The sequence below is a fragment of the Tyto alba genome, unplaced genomic scaffold, assembly GCF_018691265.1.
Source record: "Tyto alba isolate M040663 unplaced genomic scaffold, T.alba_DEE_v4.0 Super-Scaffold_46, whole genome shotgun sequence".
Classification (NCBI taxonomy): Eukaryota; Metazoa; Chordata; class Aves; order Strigiformes; family Tytonidae; genus Tyto; species Tyto alba.
The window spans coordinates 1,320,769-1,341,770 of NW_024881322.1; the positions used below are offsets into that span (position 1 = coordinate 1,320,769).

General features: G+C 40.1%; 1 protein-coding gene across 4 annotated transcripts in view; it reads right to left on the reverse strand.

Moving 5' to 3' along the window:
* Positions 1–713: 713 nt before the first annotated feature.
* The window catches only part of NEK10 (NIMA related kinase 10), a 102,038-nt gene continuing 81,749 nt past the window's right edge, over positions 714–21,002 (reverse strand). For 3 of the 4 annotated variants that reach the window (XM_042806539.1, XM_042806538.1, XM_042806540.1), the window contains 5 exons: positions 19,238–19,348; positions 16,612–16,720; positions 15,163–15,215; positions 15,023–15,078; positions 714–2,609 (listed from right to left, as the gene is read on the reverse strand). In XM_042806539.1, coding sequence (XP_042662473.1) covers positions 2,552–2,609; positions 15,023–15,078; positions 15,163–15,215; positions 16,612–16,720; positions 19,238–19,348 — 387 coding nt within the window. In that variant the 3' untranslated portion in view covers positions 714–2,551. Of the gene's footprint in view, positions 2,610–15,022; positions 15,079–15,162; positions 15,216–16,611; positions 16,721–19,237; positions 19,349–21,002 lie in introns of those variants that run through there. The other variant, XR_004407723.2, reaches the window with a different exon arrangement.

The window sequence follows — 21,002 nt, forward strand, 5'->3', positions numbered from 1 at the left end:
AAAGTTACTCACCTTGAAGGATACCAGTTACGCACTGAACTGGAACTCAGGAAATGTAGGTCCCATTCTCAAGTTTGCTGATGATTTGCTGAATGATATTGGGCAACTTAATTTTCAGTTCCTGTGTTTGCCTAAATTCGCTTTATCCACATTGTTTATACAGAATTTAGCCATACAGAAATTATTCATGGCAGAACTGGCTCTAGTTACTTTTCATACAGTGGGAAACACGGTGGATGCTGATCTCAGTGGAGAGCATCTGTGTACTAATGCCACAAATTACTTAACACCTTAGATAATGAATAGTCTGTGGAAGTTAATTGCCCTACATGTAAAATGCATCAGCCCTTCCCTACAAGTCAGTATGTCAGTTGAATTGCAGGCAGGGAGAAAAAAAAATTCCTACTGAACACTAGGAAAGAAACAGAAAAGACCACTGATTTCCTGCTTTGATTTGCCTTGGTGATTGCAGCTGTACATGCCACCCATCCACCTCTCATCTTGTAGTTACTGGAGAGAAGTCTGCTCTCCTCTGCTGTCCACCAGCTAATATTCCGCTTTTCATAGTCACAAAAATGAGCACAAAAAATGCCTCAAAGTTAACAGCACTAAAAATACATTAAGAGAAACACAGTAAGAGTAATTAATTATACTCTATTTCTCAACAAAAACAATGCCATCAAGTACAAATTAACATCACACAAATCCAGACAAAATATAAATGGTACTTCAAAACATACTTGAAATAAGGTCCAAATTATTTCTAAGGCACTCAATGCACTCTGACAATTTAAAATTGTAAGATATTTCTGCAAAAAGACATTAAAATGGGTTACTGTAAGTGTTGATTGGCTTTACACTATTTTAATGGAAAATGATTATGAGAATTCATATGCAATTTCAGTAGAACAAACATATCTAGATTGAATTTAAATGCACTCTTTTTGGATAAAATATCATGTAATCAGTTCCATTGGCAGACATATATAGCATGAATTTACTTTATAATCCATCAGATTTAACCATGCTCTATTCCCTTTCTCCAAGCTAGCAGAGGAAAACTAACATCTGAACTAGAATAGGAATTGATTTTTAGTGGTAACACTGCAGGAAATGCATCATCTACGGTGATTCATTGTGGAAACTGTAGCTATCTGCTGGTAGTACCTTAAGAATCATGTCTCGATCCTTAATAGACCTTTGCTATCACTGCTGCACCATTGTATAGGTGCAAAGATAGAGCCTGATGACTTTCTACATTATGTATATGAGAAAAGAGGATAGATTTTTTCTTAATTTTATTTTTTCATACTGCCCATTGGGCCTTTTTTCACTGCTTCACAATTCAGGATGTTGAAGTCACACGTTATAGGTGAAATAATACACTTGAATTGTTAGGAAATTAATGCCAGATAACTATTTATAGTTACAAATAGACCACTAGGGGGAAAAAAAATAAATTTTCCAACCTATTAAGAGTACGTAACATGTATCCATATCAAATTACTTATGATTAATCATGTGATGACCGTAATGTTAATAATTTTCAACAGAGATACTAAAGCTACATCACCAAGTGCATTCTGATTATTTTCAACAGTTATGATTGCCATTGTATCAACTGTAGAGAAAAGCCTTTGTACTTAAGTATGTCTTACTAACCTGTAGACAAATAATGGCTTCTCTGCTACTGCCGTGAGACATTTTTATCTACATTTAATACAGTGAAGGAATATTGAAATTCTGAAAGTACTTTTAAGTACTACAGTTTTGATTAACAGCAAAACATGTATTTAATTTACTTAGTCTGTTAAACAGTAAATGAATTTGTAGTTAAAATGTATATAAATGTACATGACAGTTCGTATGCACAGATCTATATCACGTGTGCCTGAAGACAGACATATAATATACAGACATTTTGAAACAGCAGTAAAAAGAGTTGTTTATAAAATAACAATCATTTCAGAAGCTATGCCAGTTGCAAACAATGACTATTAACATGTCATACCAGCATTAGAATTTGCTACTATTCGTACTAAGTAGAGAAATTCTTTCTAAATAGTAAAATCAAACTGATGGTGTTTAATCAGTTTCTAATTTTGAACAGTGAACCTACATATATTTTCTGTCTGGTCATATTACAAATGGTCTTTTTCGTCCCATAGAAGACATACATGGATATAAATAAGGTTACAGGCTTTGAACTATTGGTCCAGAAAACCTGACTATGAACATTTCTTTAAAAAATATATATATATAAAAATAGAAGATATATCTACTGTTGGAAAAATGTCTTTTCCTCCTAATGTATAAACCTGGAAGCATCTTTCCCAGTGTTCCTTGTAAAGTGCTTATGCTGTGAACAAAGCTAAAGTTAACAGTATCATCTTGAAATATCACGTGAGGTCTCTTGCAGCTTTCCCACACTGGTATTCTAACTGGATGCTATTTCATGAACAAAGTGTGCCCCTTTGTTAATCAGACAGCCTCAGCTGAAGCACAGGCAGGTTGACTTCTTTAAGAAAAATTCTGAACCCTTTGCCCAGAATTACAAGTTCTCTTCTTTTGCCAGGTAGTTCTTTGTGCCCCTTGGATAGCAGAGATACCTGAGGGGGGAAAAAAAAAAAATATGGTAGCTAGTATGTGTCGGAAGTAAGAATTCCCTACTATTCACAGTCACCAGGTATGGGATCAGTCCCGGCACCATCAGCAGAAAGCTGAGGTACAACCATGATGTAGAAGCCAATGAACCTCAGAAATCTACCAAAATGTTTTAGTTCAGGGTTTACAACAGAGTTTGATGAAGAAATCTCTGGGTGAAATTCTATCATTTATGTTACACACTGGGAAGTAGTTCATTCTAATGATCCTGACTCAAAATTTATGGACTAGTCTGCACTGCACACAAATAGAATTAGAGCAGCACGGTGCAAAGGTCTCCCACAGCTAATCAATGAGGCCTGAATGCAACATAATGTATTTGTGGGCCAGCTTTCACTTACAGTGCTGATGTAACATCTCCAGAGACTTCAGCACTATGGAGGACTAGTTGAAAGAAAGTCTTTAACATCACTTCTTTCCCCTTTTCTAATTCCCCTTTAGCCTGCTACATAGAAAATTAGCACAGAAAGTGATAGAGCTTTATATCTGTCAGTTTGTACCGGTGAAAACTGCCTCATAATTATATTGTTATAATTATTCTATTAAAATATGATGTGAAGACTTCACAATCAGTGTTGTGAGAAAATAAAATAGGTGTTGCTTTTTTGTTTCAAAACTCCAACAGTCTCCATTCCAAGAGTAAGACCTCTTCTGAATTTTTCCTGTCTACTTGTATACAACACGTATAACCCAGATATCCAAAGTCCTTTCAGACATTCCTCTATACACCTGCTCCCTCAGGAATCAGAGTGTTATTTTGATTACTGGAGTACTGAAAGTTATGGAAGTATTCCAGTAATAAGGAAAGGCATAATACAAAAAATTTTAGAGTTTTGCACACACACTCCGACATTTGTAGATAGAAATCACGAAGCTGAAAGATTATGGAAGTTGTAAAGTCAAGTGCACATAAGAAAAAAAAAAAAACAAAGACAAAATAGACAAAGCTGACAGCAAGCTTTCATTCAGCCCCTTATGTGGATAACATAATCCTTAGTGGGACACTGTACCTCTACAAAAATTAGAATCATAGAATGGTTTGGATTGGAAAGGACCTTTAAACAACATCTAGTCCGACACCCCTGCCACAAGCGGGGGCATTTTTCACTAGACTAGGTTGCTCAAAACCCCGTCCAACCTGGCCTTGACCACTTTAAATGATGGAACATCCACAATTTCACTAGGCAACCTGTTCCAGCGTCTTACCACACTCATTATAAAACATTTCTTCCTTATGTCCAATGCACATATAACCTCTTTCAGTTTAAAACCATTGCCCCTTGTGCTGTCACTATAGGCCCTGGTAAAAAAATCTCTCCCCCCCTCCCCTGTCCCCCCTTTAAGCCCTGGGAGGCCGCTCGAAGGTCCCCCCGGAGCCTTCTCTTCTCCAGGCTGAACCCCCCCAACTCTCTCAGCCTGGCCCCCCAGGGGAGCTGCTCCAGCCCCCCTGAGCATTTTTTGTGGCCTCCTCTGGACCCCCTCTAACAGGCCAATGTCTTTCTTGCAGTTTCTGGGTCCCCAGAGCTGGACACATTACTCCAGGTGGGGTCCCACAAGAGTAGAGTAGAGGGAGAGCATCTCCTTCCTTGACCTACTGGGCATGCTTTTAATTTGTGCAGCCCAAGATACAATTGGCTTCCTGGGCTGGAAGCACTGGCCAGGACATTGGACATTGCTGGTTCATGTCCAGTTTTTCATCTACCAGTATGACCTAGTCCTTCTCCACATGCTCTCAATCCCTTCACCCCCCAGTCTCTATCGATACTGGAGGTTGCCCTGACCCAGGGTGCAGGACATTACACTTGGCTTTCTTGAACTTCATGATGTTTGCAGGGTCCCAGTCCTCAAGCCTGTCCAGGTCCCTCTGGATGGCATCCCTTCCCCCGGGTGAATCAACTGCATCACTCAGCTTGGTGTCATCAGCAAACTTGCTGAGGGCGCACTCAATCTAGATGACTGTGTCACTGATGAAGATATTAACTAGTGTCGGTCCCAGTACAGATCCGTGAGGGACACCACTCATTATTGGTTCCCACTTGGACATTGGGCCATTGACTATAACTCCTTGGATGTGGCCACCCACCCAATTTCTTTTCCATCTAACAGTCCACCCGTCAAAACCGCATCTCTCCAATTTAGAAGAAAGAATGTCGTTGAGACTGTACCAAAGACCTTACAGAAGTCCAGGTACATGACATCCCTGGCACTTCTTTTGTCCGCTGATACAGTCACTCAATCATAGAAGTCCACTCAATTAGTCAGGCATGATTTGCACTTGATGAAGCCATGTTGGCTATAGTCATACAAGTGAAATATTTACCATGATTCATATTAAGAGTGCTTTCTATGTCTTTCTTGAATCACAACCTCTGCAGAAGAATATTTAATGTAAAGCTTTGTGTACGTTATTTCCTAATTTTTGCATCAAAAATAACCCCTCTCCAGAAATGTCATTATGTGATATCACCAACTCAGTTCATTGAAACCATTTTCTGCACTGCACAGACTCTGCTATTGAAGTTAATAAATAGCCTGTAGCAGCTATCCTGTGAGGACCGGCACCAGATGATACTGACATACACACTTTTCTCACAATATAAAAAAGAATAGTGCGTACTCAAGTGCTCCAGCTGTCAGGGGATCCCCTTCTGTCTGAGCTTCATTCCTGTTCTGTGTGCCTGCCCCTTCTACCACCTGCCCTTACTGCAAACCGTTCTCTTCACCTGGTCAGTCCCAGCTACAGGTGGTTCCTCCTTCTCCCCACACCAGTCTCCCTTCCAGGATTCCTACCTTCTCTCTCCTGCTGGTTTTGGCTCTGGATTAGATGTATGAATCTACTGTTCACTTCCTACCCTCTACCTCATCAGTTGCTCCTTATCAGTTCTTTGCCAGGCATTACCTTAAGATGATCAGACTCACTCCCTATTCTGATGTCTAGATTTGATCTGACAGTATTTCAGTGCTCTGCTAAGGCTACTGGTAAGCATACACCTACTGTGATTTTTCAAAACTATAACTTGGTTACATTGGCACAAATTTCCAAGAGAAGGGTGAAAGTCATATTTGTGACCAAAAAAAAAAAAAAAAAAAAGGGTACTTCCTTGGTCAAATTTTAAATCCTTGCTCTAACACACCAGTTAATAAAGAAAACATCACTAGAATTTTGTTAATATCAGTAAGCAATGTAGGGTAAAGCTTTCTATTTTCAATGCCTTCATCCAGTGCTGTAAAGGCTAAAATCTTCCAGCTTCTTCCATGGCACAGATTTCTAATGCTACAGGACTCCATGGAAACATGAAAAACTCAGGAACTCAAGGTGTTTTACAGATACAAAATCCCAGTAAGACAGTTACTCCTTCTTTTTACATATTTTTCAGATGACTGGTCTTAAGCAAAAGGTTTCAAATTGACTTTCAAACCTGGGGCTGGTGCTTTGATGAGGCTTAAGTGTTAGATTTATGGAGCACCTTGTCAGAAACAGGAAGATCTGACTTTCTTTTATCAGTAAACAGAAGTTCTGCTAGCAAAAAGTCAGTCTTCAAGGGCAAGGGACACAACTACAGTACGTAGAGGAATGCTGTGCCTGTTAGCACTATGCTGACATCCTAGAATAGCTTTTGTTATAGCCTGCACTGCTATATCAAAACAGCTACCTATGTAACAATGTGCAATTCCTCCCCTAGCTGCAGTCATGAAGAATACCTTGAGATAGATAAAGGAATGTGTCTTTGTATGGCCCTGATTTCTGAACGCTGAAGCCAATCTTGTCTTCCATTTCTTTTAAAACTTTCAGATTGTCTTTCATTTAGTCTAAGAGTTCCCAAAAGTCCTTTAAACAGCATCTTGCTGTGACATGGAAAGATATTACATTCTTCTTAGCTAAACTGCCCTAGCTGGACCAAACTATTAAAGTGTCAAACAAACAAAAAAAAAAAAAAAAAAGAAAAATTACTCTTTACTTCAACTCAAAGTGTTTAGTTCACAGCAGCTGTATAAGATACAGGCCTGCTAGCACAGGAACGACTCCAGCCTACAGTGAGCTTTCTGAACCACCTCGAGTAGGAATGTGCCTTCTTACTTGATGTTATTTGACAGACTTGATCTATGCTCTCTATTCATGAACTCTGCCAAGCAGACATCTCAGACACACAGAAGTCAGTCTCAGAGTAAATCTTTTCCTCAAACTGGTAGAAAGACCTGCTTCAGAACTGCAAGAGCAAACCCATCTTATCTCAGCCAAACAAGTCTGTGACGACAGATGCTTCTACTCAAAGATAGGAAGCTCATCTAAGAACGTCTGAGATCTCAGGGCATGGGATCTCTGGGAGGGATCAGAGCCATCTGCCTAGTGTTGAAAACAGTCATTCCCACGGTGCAAATGCTGACAGACAGCTTCATAAACATGCACTTTTTCTACAGACAGTGTGGACTTCAGGCATTTCCACTGTCAGGAGACCATCTAATTTTGGGTATTCATCACTGAACTGTATCAGTGACTCTGTACCTACCAGTCAGCCAAAACTCAGAGCAGATGCTCCTTCATTTTTTTTCCGAGAGGTGAAATGCACCTTTCCACAGATCTCATTGCTAAAGAGAATCTTCAGCTGAGCAAGGGGAGAGGTTCTGCATCAATGACAGTTCCACCACATGATCAGATTATTTTGGTACTTGCGCCAGATGGATCCCTGGATCATTTCTCTGTTCTGCACAACGCAGTGTCATGAATTGCAGCCAGGTTCTACATCTAAGTCTTTTATACCTAGCAGCCTTGGCATGAGCCAAATGTAGTAGTCTTGATGCTGACTAACTGCTAGAGCAATAAACAGGTTCTGCTACAGTTCCTATCATTTTGATTCACAGGGAAAAAAGCCTAAAGTAACAAAAGACCGACTTCTTACCCAAAGAGGAAAAGTGTTTTGTTATGCTATGATAGTAGCAAAAAAAATGCAAATCCTTTTTCTGTGTTATTAGATTACTGGCCATCCCTGAAGTGACCAGAATATTCCATCAATTCTCTAAAAATACAGTTAGCAGTAAGGTTTTCACACCTGGCCATCTGATTTTGACATGCATAGCTGCTAATAACCTAGGATCCAAGGCATACATTTTATAATACATGCAGTTTATAAGTCATTATTTCTCTAGAGCTCCACTGTACCATTAACAGGAACTGTGACACGTGTATCTTCTGAGTGCAGTCAACACTGGTGCAGTTGTAACAGCATGCTAAAAATGATGCCTCTAGCAAGCGTGAAAAGGCGCAGTGGTGAACTCTATCCAGCAAGCGACTTTTCATCCATCTCTTGGTCAAATGTTTCACTGTCATTGGAACACACTATATTCATCAACGTGACAAGGATCGGGCACTGCCTTACCCCAGGATTTGGATGAAATTCATGCCAGGATCAAGTGCTACTCCATGTTTTCATGTTGCTTCTCCTTTTCGAATTTCTGTAGAATCTGTGACTTGAGAAAGGCAGGCCAATGCTGCCTCTTTGTGGAAGGACAGCTAACTCAAAAGATGTAGTGAATGCTGGTCTGTGAGAAACAGGGCGGCACACTTACAGTGCCACACAGACCCTCAGCTGACAGCCATCGGAACGGGGTGGGTAGATCAAAGACTCGCAGCCACGGATGCTTAGAAGAAGAAGGGGGAAAAAAAAAAAAAAAAAGTACTCCTGAGCTTTGGCAGGCTTTTTTACCTACCCACGGAGAAGTACAAATGAACAGAATGCTGGCAGAATGCTGGTGTGGCTCTAATAAACATTGCTGGCCAAAACAATCTTCTTCTGTATGTGTGAGAAGTAAGAATCAACACGGACAACCATTTGGAAGAAGAAAAGAATTAGCAGAAAATGTCAGGCAACAATAGCAGAAAGTGGTGCCAGAACAGACTAAAAAAGCGTCTTAAATCACCTAGATATCACTAAATCAAAAGATCCACTTTAGATTCCAAGAGCATTGGCACTGTATAATTTCATCTACTGTCTAGTTCGGTATGTTCTAGAACATTAAAACACATTGACTAGGCTAAATACAAATTTGAATCCATTAGTAATGTAACACAATTAAAGAGGTGCATTAGTGTTGAAGAATACATAGATAAAAAGGTAAGAATTTGCAGATAGAAAAAGCTCCATTAACGTATTTCTATTTTTGAATGATCTACTCGTGGATGACAGACCCAATGCAAATGAAAGCTGCCTCAAACAGGCAAAATTCAGAATTTGCTGTCATTCCTGAGCTATATTATCCTTCTGTGAATAATACCTTGAGCTATTCTTTGAGTAGTTAAAAATGTATGGCTATCATTAGAGCCAGACTTGACAGTTTTCTCTTCATTAAATAGCTTTTTCTAACTACACAAATGGTTGCTTCTCCAATTCTAATACTTCAGTAACAATGGAAAATATCACATTGAACACAGTTACAGTAACAGTAAGTAACACCATATGCATTTGATTATGAATACTGTTTCCTTCTATTCTTCCTTGCATTGCAATCATTTTTTTTCCTACAAAAACAATGTTGAAACAACATTTCTCTCATAAACAGACCTCTGGTCGTATAAGCTTGTGCTGGTTTGGGCTGGGCTAGAGTTACTTTTCTTCCCCGTGGCCAGTACGGGGCTCTGTTCTGGACGAGCTGACAGCTCAGGGATGTGTTAGTCCCTGCTGAGCAGTGCTCGCCCAGAGCCAAGGCCTCTCCTGCCCCTCAGCCCACCCCCCCCGCGAGGGGCTGGGGGGGCACGAGGGGTTGGGAGGGGACACAGTGGGGACAGCTGAGCCCAGCTGAGCCCAGGGGTACCCCCCACCGTATGGCGCCGTGCTCAGCAGGTGGAGCTGGGGGAAGGAGGGGGGACAGGGGCCATTCGGAGCGATGGCCTTTATCTGCCCGAGTCCCCGTCAGGCGGGATGGAGCCCGGCTGCCCTGGGGACGGCTGGGCCCCGGCCTGCCCGGGGGAAGGAAGGGGGCAATGGATTCCTTGCTCTGCTTTGCTTGCCTGCACGGCCTTTGCTTCACTTACTAAACTGGCTTTATCCCAACCCATGGGTTTTCCCACTTTTACCCTTCTGATTCCTCCCCCCGTCCCACCAGGGGGGAGTGAGCGAGCGGCTGTGTGGTGCTGAGCTGTCTGCTGGGGCTGAACCACGATGGAGCTACAGCACTCACCTGAACGCAACTCCTGCCTCTGACCATGGTTATGTTTGTTTATTTAAAACAGATCTTTTTTCCTGTCACTGAGTTTCTGCTTGGATTAAGTTTCTAAATGCAATTGATTAAAAATAGATTTCTGCATCAATTTGGGTATTACGTGTCTACTTCAGTATGAAAAAGCGTGATGGAAGTTTGAAATCAGAATTCATTGTCCTATTCATAAATAGGCTCACAAGCAAGGAGCTTGCCTCTTGTGCACTATAATATTAAATCAGAAGGAGAAGAAAAGAAAGAGTGTCACAATGGATGTGAATAGAATAATTTTGAAACATTGTAGGGGTTTTTTTATGCATGTTTACCAAATTTCTGCGTAAGTAATACAATTGGAGAGCTGAGTTTCAGGAGATTAGTGATAAATGAGCACAAGTTGATTATTCAAGATAAAGCTGAAGGTCATTATCCTCAGCTGGTCATTAATTCCCATGAAATGACTGGTATTGAGATAGTAATTACTATTATAATGAAAATGGAAAAAAAGAAAAAAGCATGACATTTTTCTTATGAAGCTGTCTCAGTTTCTAAAGAATTCACATTTCAGTCATCACCCAATCAAGTTGCTTGAATAATTGTTAACCCTTTATACAGTTTATTCTTCCCAGTACAATTTTCATGTCATCGCCCCACTAGAGGTTTGGTTTCCCATCACATATTCCTGGAATTTCAGGGGGCACAGCAAGGGACAACAGCAATGGGAAAGTACAATGCACACAAATCCTGCAAAATCACAAAATAAATAAAAAATATTTTCAGAATGTTTTCTCTATAAAGTGTGCTCCACAATGAGGCAGGAGATTGCATTATTACACTGTACACTATCTAGCTGTTTATTCTGCATTTAATAGTGCTTTTAGCAATAGCACACATGGCCCATGTCGTTGCATAGCAGCTGTGAAATTCTTTGTTCTAGAACAGAATTCACCTTGTAGCCTTACAACATACGGAACTTACACTGTCAAGTCACTTTGGTCAGAAATCATGAAGAAATTTGGCCCTAAAATGAAGAAATATCTTTAAAAATTTGGAATTTCACAAGTTAAATTTGAGGTGTTCTGATGTGCCTTCTGTTGACTTTTGAGCCTTTGGAGATCTTTTTGTCACTTTTCTATTAGAAGAGCTAGAAACTCACTGCAGACAGAAGGAAAGGCAATTTGTCTCCTGCTAGAAAGACTACCATTCTCATTCCACCGTGAAAGACCCACACATGCGGCATCATTACAACTTCCCATCTTAGAAACTGAAAAACTCAATCAAACTAAAATCTTTTAATATGAGCTAAGAAAGTTGAAAAACAGGTGCATTGCCCTATATGTTGTTGAAGCAAACAAGATACAGATATTCATTACACCGAGTACTTTTTTCTAAAGCTTTTCTGTGAAGACTTTTCTAAGAAGGGGATTGCAGGAAAGCTACAGGATGTAGAGTTTCTGATGGAAAATTTGCAGTTGCTTCTGAAATGTTTAATTGTGTATAAAAGAGAAGTAGAGAAAGGCTCAAAACACTTTCAGGCAAGAATGGCCGATAGGATGTTGCTCTGAGGGCTACAGACCAAATTCTGCACGGTGGGATAAGACCAGATAATGGTGGACACTGATAAGTGACTTGCACTGCAGCTTGGGAGACTGATTTGTCCCTCTGGCTTGCTTAGCTGTTTGGAGAGTTTGACACGAAATCTAATGATGCGTGTCTGCTAGGCAAATGAAACATTCAGTACTGGACAGCTATCAAAACTGGACTGCTTGGCTATTTGGAGACAGTGTGAGAAGAAAAAAAAATAAAATTGCTTAAATTCTGAAAGCTCAGAATGACATTGCACAGAGCATGCTTTAGACAACATGGCACGTCCTCTGGAAATAGAGACATGTTTTTTGACAGCCGAGGCCAAAGCATGGTCTGTCAATTTTCTGGAAGAGAAAGAAAAGTAGTAAATTATTTGGGAGTAGAACCTTGCCTGGAAAAGAAGTAATGTAATAGTGCACGGGAACCAAACATAATTATGTATCACAGCAGGTAATAGGATTGAGAATCATAGTGAAAAATCAAGTTGTTGGTGACATACCAACAACTGGGCTGCGGTATGGCTCTTTTGTATCTGTCATCTAAAGCCAGGACATGATAGAGTGACCCGCATGCAGTGGAATGGGTCAAAGCCTACAACAATAGCTGTTACGGGCACACATTAACAATTCTAAGAAGAAAAAAAACTAAGAAAATCTAGACAACAAACTTCTAAGGAGATGTCACTCTATTCCTTTCACCCCTTCCAAACCCATTTTTGTCATTGCCACAAGTCCCGTGAAAACAGCACAAATCAGCAGTGACTGGGGAATAGACATGATCAGCACTGACTCGAGGGAAACGCAATGTGACTTGCAGTTTTCCCCTGCTCCTGTGAAAATCAAATACACAGCACATCCACCAACGTGAAGAAGGATGCTCGGCATCCACCGGCGTTCTCCAGACTTTACGCACGTACAGAAATGCACTGCTTGCTCCTTTCCCCCCATTTCCTTCTGCAGGGCTGTCGAGGTTTAGGCCTGGTTGGCAGCCAACCACAATGCAGCAGCTCTCTCTCCCTTCCCCTCCGGCAATGAGAAGGGACAGAGAGCCAGGCTTGGGGTTCGAGATAGGACTGGGATGGGGGAAAATCCCCCTTTTATGATCATGAGCAAAAGGCAGACTCGTTAGGGGAAGAAAAAAACCCATACATTTATTACAGACACTAACAGCACATAACAGAGTAGGACAGTGAGAAGCATTGCCCCATCTTGAGAACACCTTCCCCCCACCCCTCCCTTCTTCCCGGGCTCAGCTCTGCTCCCGATATCTCTACCTCCTCCCCCAGGGGCGCAGGGGCAGGGAATGGGGGGTGCAGTCAGCGCCACCACTTCCTTCATGTTTGGTGAGGGGAGTGTCTGGAACTTGTTCCTCCTGCTCCATCGTGGTCCCCCTCTCACAGGAGACAGTCCTCCACAAACTTTCTCTGACATGAGTTCCTCCCACGGGCCGCAGTGTTCCCCACACTGCTCCGTCATGGGTCACTAACTTCCTCCGACTGGATTCCCTCCCACGGCTGCAGCCCTTCCCGAGCTGCTCCGGCGTGGGACTCCCCCGCATGCTGCAATCCTCCCAGCGCTGAATTACAGCAGCGGGGCTGCCTTTTCCCACGAGACCCCGGCCTTCTTCGGGCACAGCACCTTGATCATTCGAGCAGGAGCCACAGGCCGTAAATCAATGTCTGCTCCACCATAGCTCTCCATGGGTGGCGGGGGGGGCTGCCCTGCCGTCTCACCACAGGATACAGGGGGGTCTCTGCTCCGGCACACCTCCCCCCTCCTTTCTTCCTCCGTTCCTCCACTGACCTTGGTGTTCACGCAGCTGCAGCAACTCCTCCTCACAAGTCCCACTGCCCGTCACCACGTCCCTTCTTAAATACGTTATCGCAGAGGCGCAGCCGACTGGCTCAATTTCCCAAACAGAAGTGGAGCTGACTTGGAGCTGGGGGAGCTTCGAGAAGCTTCTCACAGGGGGCCGCCCCGATAGCCCCCTCCCCTGCCACCAGAAAACTCCACCACTCACTCAACCCAGGACATTGGCTGAGGGTGGATGGCCGCCGGCGCGGCTCCCCAGGGCAGTGGCCGTGGCTCCGAGCTCAGGGAGCGCCTGGATGACGCTCTCAGTCACAGGGTTTAGTTTTAGGCAGTCCCGCATGAAGCAGGGGGTTGGACTCAGTGATCCCTCTGGGTCCCATCGACTTGAGATACTCTAGGATTTTCACTAACAGATATCTTATCTTTATAGTAGTTTGTGTAAAATACTTGAGTCCATATTCAGCATACACCTGCTTCATTAGTTAATTGCAGTGAGATGATTTTTACCAGTCTGTGAGATAAATGCCTATACAACCACAACACACTTACACATTTATAATAAGACCTACTAGATCTTGATGTTAAAAATTAGATCCTTTTTCTTTTTTTTTTTTTTTTTTCCCCATGAGCTGTGTGATTTTTTTTTTTTTTTTTCTACAGCATCAAATCATTGGAGCTTGTGATTTAGGACAAAAATTTAAAATACTTTAAAACACTTATAAACAAATTTGTTAGACCTTGTGGCTGCAGAAGTGATTTGTAAACAGGATTCAAGTGTACCCTGAAGGTCTAAAAGAGTGACTATTTTATGTTGGGAGTGCTGAATCATCATTTTTCAATACTTACAGCTGGCAGCTGCAAGAACCTTGTGAGCTGGAATTCCAATTTAATGAGTAGCCCATAAAAATATTCAGACTAACATTTAAAAAATTTCAAGCTAGAGTCAACCCATACAGAAAAGTTTGCAGAGATAATCAATAACTGAAAAATATCACTGAGGCACCAGAAACTATAAAGCCTCTTAATAACTGTATTGGTGGGGGTTGGTTTATGTTTGTTTATTTGTTTCAGAAAACCCAACTGCAGTCTCCCAGGCTTTAAAATGTTGATTACTGCAAAGACAAGGAACAGACTTGATGGAAGTAACGAACTTTTTTTGCACTAAAGAATATCTGAGATAATGAATAACAGGCTAGCAGGTAAAAAGAATGAGAAATGTTAAGCTTATCTTGTGGACCATAATGATATTCTTCACATACTGTCTTTCTTGTGTTCCTCAAAGGTTTTCTGCAGGAAAGATATAACTTCTCCAGGACAAAGTATCTGCCTAGTTTCAAAGACTGTTACATTTTTTTTCTTCCCCTACACTTTTGTGTGAGCAACCACTTATTCTGCTCATTGTGCTGTACTCAATTATTTCACTAAATATGTCAGCTTCATCCTTTCAACCCTATAATGGTAGATTATTATAATAAAATATACCTCTATTTCATTCAGCTGTGGTTTTATATGGGAAAAATATAAGGAAATTTCTGCCAAACTTGTACCTCTCTATCATCTGAGTGAAGAAAACAGATGTGGCCAGAAAAATCTGCCTAGATTAGCTAATATGTCCCATGTACATTTCTTCCACTCCACGCATCCATACATTGCAATAAACCATGTACTGCACTAAGCTTAAAATGTGCTTGCAATCACATAAACAGGCAGATGATACATTTGGTTTTAACACATCTTAATTCACTTTTTCTTTTCAAATTGAACAGACTCACCTGTTAGAAGAGAAACTGTAATAACCGCTTTCCTCTAGAACCTCTTCAATTAGAGTCTACAAGATAATAGAAATTAATTTCAGTAAATTATCTTTATTTAAAGTAATAAATTAATACATATAGGTATACTGATAGCTTACCTGCAACTGTTCATACGTCATCCCTTCTGTTATGTCAGAAGTGCCAACGAGACCTTAAAGTAAAAGGCAAGTAATGTTATACTAGTGAAGTTGGGGTTTATGCTCCCTCATGAGTTTCTCAGAAATTTCACTACAAATATAGTGGTAAGAGAGATGTTTGATAATCAGCAGCTCATTCCACTGACCGCAATGATCCCCTGCAAAGGTGGGAGGCATCTTACGGCATGATGTGAACATTTGAAGCACACAATGTTATCACTTCATGGAAGAGTTCTAACTGATGGAAGATATTTAAGTGCTTAATGTAACAGAACACAATGCAACTTTCTTATTCTTTCCCACTTACAATTTATAGTGGAAAGGGCACACAGCCAGCAGCAATTTGTGAGGACAAAAGTCTTCTTTGCAGGTTAAGAGATTAAAAAATTACAGATACTGAGCATTTGAACAAATTGCATTGTTGTCTCCGGGAGCAAAACAAAGCTCATATTTAAAGTGATTGTTAAGGACTCATTTCCTACTGAAACAGCACCCTTGACTCACAGTATTATTCCGGGGTTTTGCAACAAGCTGTGGAACCAGTACGCTAGTTCCAGCAGAAAGGCCAGCAAAACCAAATTTTCTCACTCTTCTTTCTGGCACTACAGTTTTTAATGTTACTGTGTCCTCTAGCCCGTGGGTTGTGACATAGCTTTTCCTGTATTTAGAGGAATGGAAGTGGCATAAGTAACAAAATACAGGCTGCACATTTCCCTTATGTCCAGTGTACAAAGAGGCACATCATGAAAAACATCTCTGAACTAAGAACTGGGGTTCCCCATCCTGGAGGATGCCAGTGATGGCAGGTTTCATTAGAGATGGAGTTCATGATCTGTCACACTGAGTATCTCTAGTCCAAAGTATATTTGACACTATTCATTTTTTAAAGTGTGTATACATATAAACTTTACATTAAATAGATGTGGAATCGCACGTAGCATTCCCCTCGTCAAGTTTGTAGGGCTTGATCTAGCTAGGTAATTAAGTCGTGCCAGTATAACTGTTTCAAACATGACAAAAGAATAACACAGGGTTTAAACAGAGTCTGTTTTAAAATCACGTGCAAGGACAGGTAAATCCTAAGTAGGACATTTTCAGTTACAAACATTGCTATTGATTTCCATGGATGAACCATGTGTTATTGGCGTCTTTGATATTTCTTTGTAATTCCAAAGTACACTCTCTTAAATTAGTATAATGTTCCATCAGTGATAAAACTGCATATCTTACCAGGAATTAAACATAACAAACAAATAAACAAAAATATCCCTGACAATGAAAATCAGTATAGTCCACATAACTTTACTGCCTTTAAAGACAGACCTTAGAGCAGCAATTCCTTCTGCTTTGATACCACAGACTTTATTCGGAACATATATGCCACTACAGAGGGTTTGTTGCTTTCTTTACCTTTTCTGTCATCTGGAAGCAACATATTTCCACCTGAAGAAAGAAGTACTGCATGCCAATCTGCTGTGAAGAAGTTGGGCTCGATCAATTCAGGAGAACCTTGCAGCAGCTGGGGAAGGAAGGAAAAAGAAAATCCCCACCCCAAAAAGAAAAAACAAAAACAAAAACAAAACAAAAAAAAACAACAAAAAAAAACCCACAAAAACAAAAAAAAAAAAAAAAAAAAAAAAAAAACAAACAGAGAGAGAAAGAAGCAAAGGACACCTGAAATCTCCATCCTTCTCATCTGTCAAAACTTCAGACCACTGTGTGGCAGTTTACCCTTTCATACGTTTCCCAGTGCATCAAAAGAGATTTCAATACTTTTTAGATTAACGACAGTGGTGAACTGAGTTATGAACATCCTACCTCCTCTCCAGAAACACTGACTGAACATTGCAAGCTGCCAATCTGCACTCAGTATAAAGCACTTAGTTATTTAGATTATCTGAATAAAATGTCATAATCTATACCTTTGTGTGAAGATCAACAGGGAAGTGCATTCCCTCAAACCTAAGAAAGAAGCAGCTGATGACTGGTTTTCAAACTGGGGCTTCAAGTGAAACTGTTAGTCCATATTCAAGAGATATAATCCCCATTGGAGAGAAGACAGCACTTTTGAAACCTGAAATTCAGTTCAGCTGCTTGATTATGTGAACAAGGATACTGACATTAAACTTAAAAAAGTCTAGTTTTGAAAATATCCACCGTAGCAATTCTGACATGAAAATATCTTTTGTGGGTAAATTCCAGTTACACAGTTCCGCGGCATGTTAACACTTTTACAGTTACAGAAACAGAAGAATATCAGTTGTTGGAAGACTTTTACCCCATCACCAATCAGTGGAGGAATCTTTCTGTCTTTGTTCTACTTAGGTTTTCTCATTCAACGTAGTTAAAAACCCATGATTTTTAAATTTTATTTGCAGAAATGACACAACTTCATAACAACACTTGCTGGAAGAGTTCAACCTAAATCTTTTCTCTCTTTAGGTTCTTCCTATTACCTCCAAACGATATCCATGTTGCCCAACATATTTATGGTGGTGATTTTGGTAAAATATGTACCATTTATTCACTGATGCTTATCAATTCTCCATCCTTCTAACTGCACTGCTTCTCATTGCTTTGTCTTAATAGCTTCTATAACTATTTCCTTCAAGGTAGAAATTGCATTTAGCATCTCAAACATCTTCAATTTACTACCAGTTATTTTTTTAAAATAATGTAGTTCTTCCCTTTTCTTCAGACTTAAATCTGATAGTTTGGAAGCTAACACAATTTTACAGTTCATAACATTTATAAATAAATAGGTTCCTTTATTTATGGGCATTTGAATATCTGGTTAATTTTATAATAAACACTTCCTTTTTCTCACCATATTTTCAGGCATCCTTTCCTGAAAACACTAACGCAGTACATGATTAGCAAATATTTTTTTAGATTTAGTATTATGGCTGTAATAAAAGAAATGTTTAATGTAAATCCCAGATTGTTTTACAGGACAGAAAATCAGCATGAAACTGATGACTCAGAGAGAGGCATCATTAAATATCTTTCAAAAGTGCTACCAGTGTAAACACTAAGTAGCCTACGTCCACAGATCTTAAGCATCTTAGATGAATTATTACAGAATTACAGAACGGATTTAGTATTTGGGGTCAGTCCATTCCAGAGCAAACAATGAGTTTGAAGGCTCCACAATTCAGTGGAAGTAGGTGACAATAAAATGAGATTACACAGGGGAATTATATAAGTGATAAATCATGTTTGTCATCAAATTTTAGATAGAGTAACATATCTAATTACTGCTTTGTCATTAATTCCAAAATGAAATATCTTAGCTTCACAGTCTCCCACAGTACACAGATGTTGAGGATGTCATTTTCAGATCCTCGGATGACTACAGTCTTCTCAGGAGATTTTGAAGGAACATTTTAAAATTCTGATATTAGTCGTTAGCTCTTTCTCTGTTGCAGGGAGTGCAGCATGGCATTGGAAAACATGCAGGCATGGTTCTTTAGTCATGTCATTCTTGCAAACCTGCAGTATTTTTGAACTGATGACACTAAACTGCTGCTGCCCCACTGTGCAACAACAGGATGAGGTATGCTACCGTCAAGATACTCCAAGACAGTGCCTTCATAAAATTCACAGTTTGGAGAGGAGTATGTTCCAAAACATGAATAACATTGGGAAACTAATAACAAATTAAGAAGCATTTATATAAATTAAGAGTTCGCATAATCTCTATCAGCCTTTGCCACAAAAAGTAACAGTTTCCTTCCTTGTCTTTTTGAGATCTGAGAAGACGAAGTCTAGTTTTGAATATTAGCAGCTAGCAGGCCCTCTCCATTTACAAAAAATGTTCTAACGATCAGACACAAACTTGAAACTAATCTGCAGAAGCTGCTTACTTAAGAAGCCTCCATATTTTCCAAAGAAAGTATCAGTAGAGAATATTCTAAATATTTCCTTCTAAAAATGGAATCTTACACTCATATTTGTTTGGATATTAATATCTATAGCTTAATTAAACCAGAGGAGGAGACAAAGCTGAACACATGCAGGAATTGTTGTACTACACCTTTTTCATTTCTGATTTCAGATTACAAGGATTGCTCTGCTGACTGAAGAGGGACTTCTTGAATCTCTCAATGATTCTCCTTTTCAAGTTGCATTGCAAAGCTGGAGGAAGCTACACGAAACAAAGAAACAGATATTTTCACTGCTCAGTCACACCTGCCATAAAGATGACCTAATCAACGTCCTTATGTACATCTTAGTACAATTCAGAATGTCCCTCTTGCTAGAAGCTTCCTGTAGGAGCTAATTTACATTTCACTTGTCTATAAAGGAAAACTGATTTTGTATACTTTTTCTCCTGTCTTTTTTTGGTTGAAAAAGTACACAACTTTCAACTATATTTACAGAAGAAGAGCACAAATCATACTTCATTGTGTTTTAAAGACTTCAATAGAGAGTTCAAAGGATGTCTCTTGCCTTGTTCTTTGAGATTTAAAAATAATTTTTATGCTTCAACAGTAAACGTAAAGCTTCAGCTGTTGGTCACTGCAATGACACCAACACAATCTGATGACAATTCTATGGTACGTACTGCCCTTTAGGTAGGATCTCCTATGCTGTTTCTGTATAGTTGCTTACACCTGCTGACAGTGTTCCTAAAACTATGATTTTCTACCATTTATTATGCACTTTATAAACATATCATTGATGTAAACTCACACAGTGCCCCCCCACTGAATTCAGAAAGCTTTTCAACTACTCCAGGAAGGTCTGGCCACTAACAATTCACATTCAAACACTGTCACAGTAAACATTATAAAGATTTTTTTCCCCACTGGAGCGGATTATTGCTCTTAGATGGCTATAAATCTGGAACAGCTATATTGGCCTCAATGATTTGCTCTGACAAACCAGGGATCAAGTTTACACCCTCGGCATAAAAGACTTCATCAGACAGCTGGTTGCATGCAGTTTTTTGTTACAGATAGAAACCCTCTGTTCATGCAGAAAAGGCCTTACCCATACTTTAAGTCAGATGTTGAACATTCCTTTGCCTGTAAGTTAGTAAAAAAACGGATGCCTTAGGAAAGGCCTGCAGGATACTCCTTAGACCACGTTGCATCAATGAACCGTGTCCAATTAAGGCACCATGAGCATACTGGGATATTCTGAAGCAAAAGTGGTAAAGAACAAGTCCACTGCTTGAGGAACTTGGAGTTGCCTCAGGCACTAGTGTTCAATTTTAGCTTTTGTTTTAATGAAATCAGATGTCAGAGCCGTTTAAAAAAAAAAAAAAAAAAAAAGGCCAAGGATTTACATAATGCTTTTTTAAAAGCTTTCTCTATATTGTTTTCCAGAGATCACTCTGACTCTTGTTCCCATGGCAACCGGATGGGGAAGGCTGCCGGCAGCCAAGAGCTAACAGGCAAGAACCCTCCCTTGCAAACTTCAGCTCAGAATTGTCAGCTGAAATACGCAACAGAGCTTTAGAAAACAGCTATGTATTATAAAAAAATATTCTACCTGATCTTTGGAAAAGCATAAAAAAAAGTACAAGAGAAGCACACTGCACACAGTGAGCAAGTTCAGGTGTGGGCCCTGGCTTCTCCGCCTCCCCATTTCAAAATCAACTGACGCCAAACGCATCGAAGTTGTCGCTACTGCTTCGGTGGTCAGTTCTCAGTTACGGGGCATCCACATTATGATAACCTGCGTTAATTAGTAGGCCACTTGAGAAAACCTTCTTCAGAGGGGATAGGTTCACTAATGAGCATCTTGGACATACTCCTAATATAGCAGCAAAGACTCAACTGCCTCATTCCTGT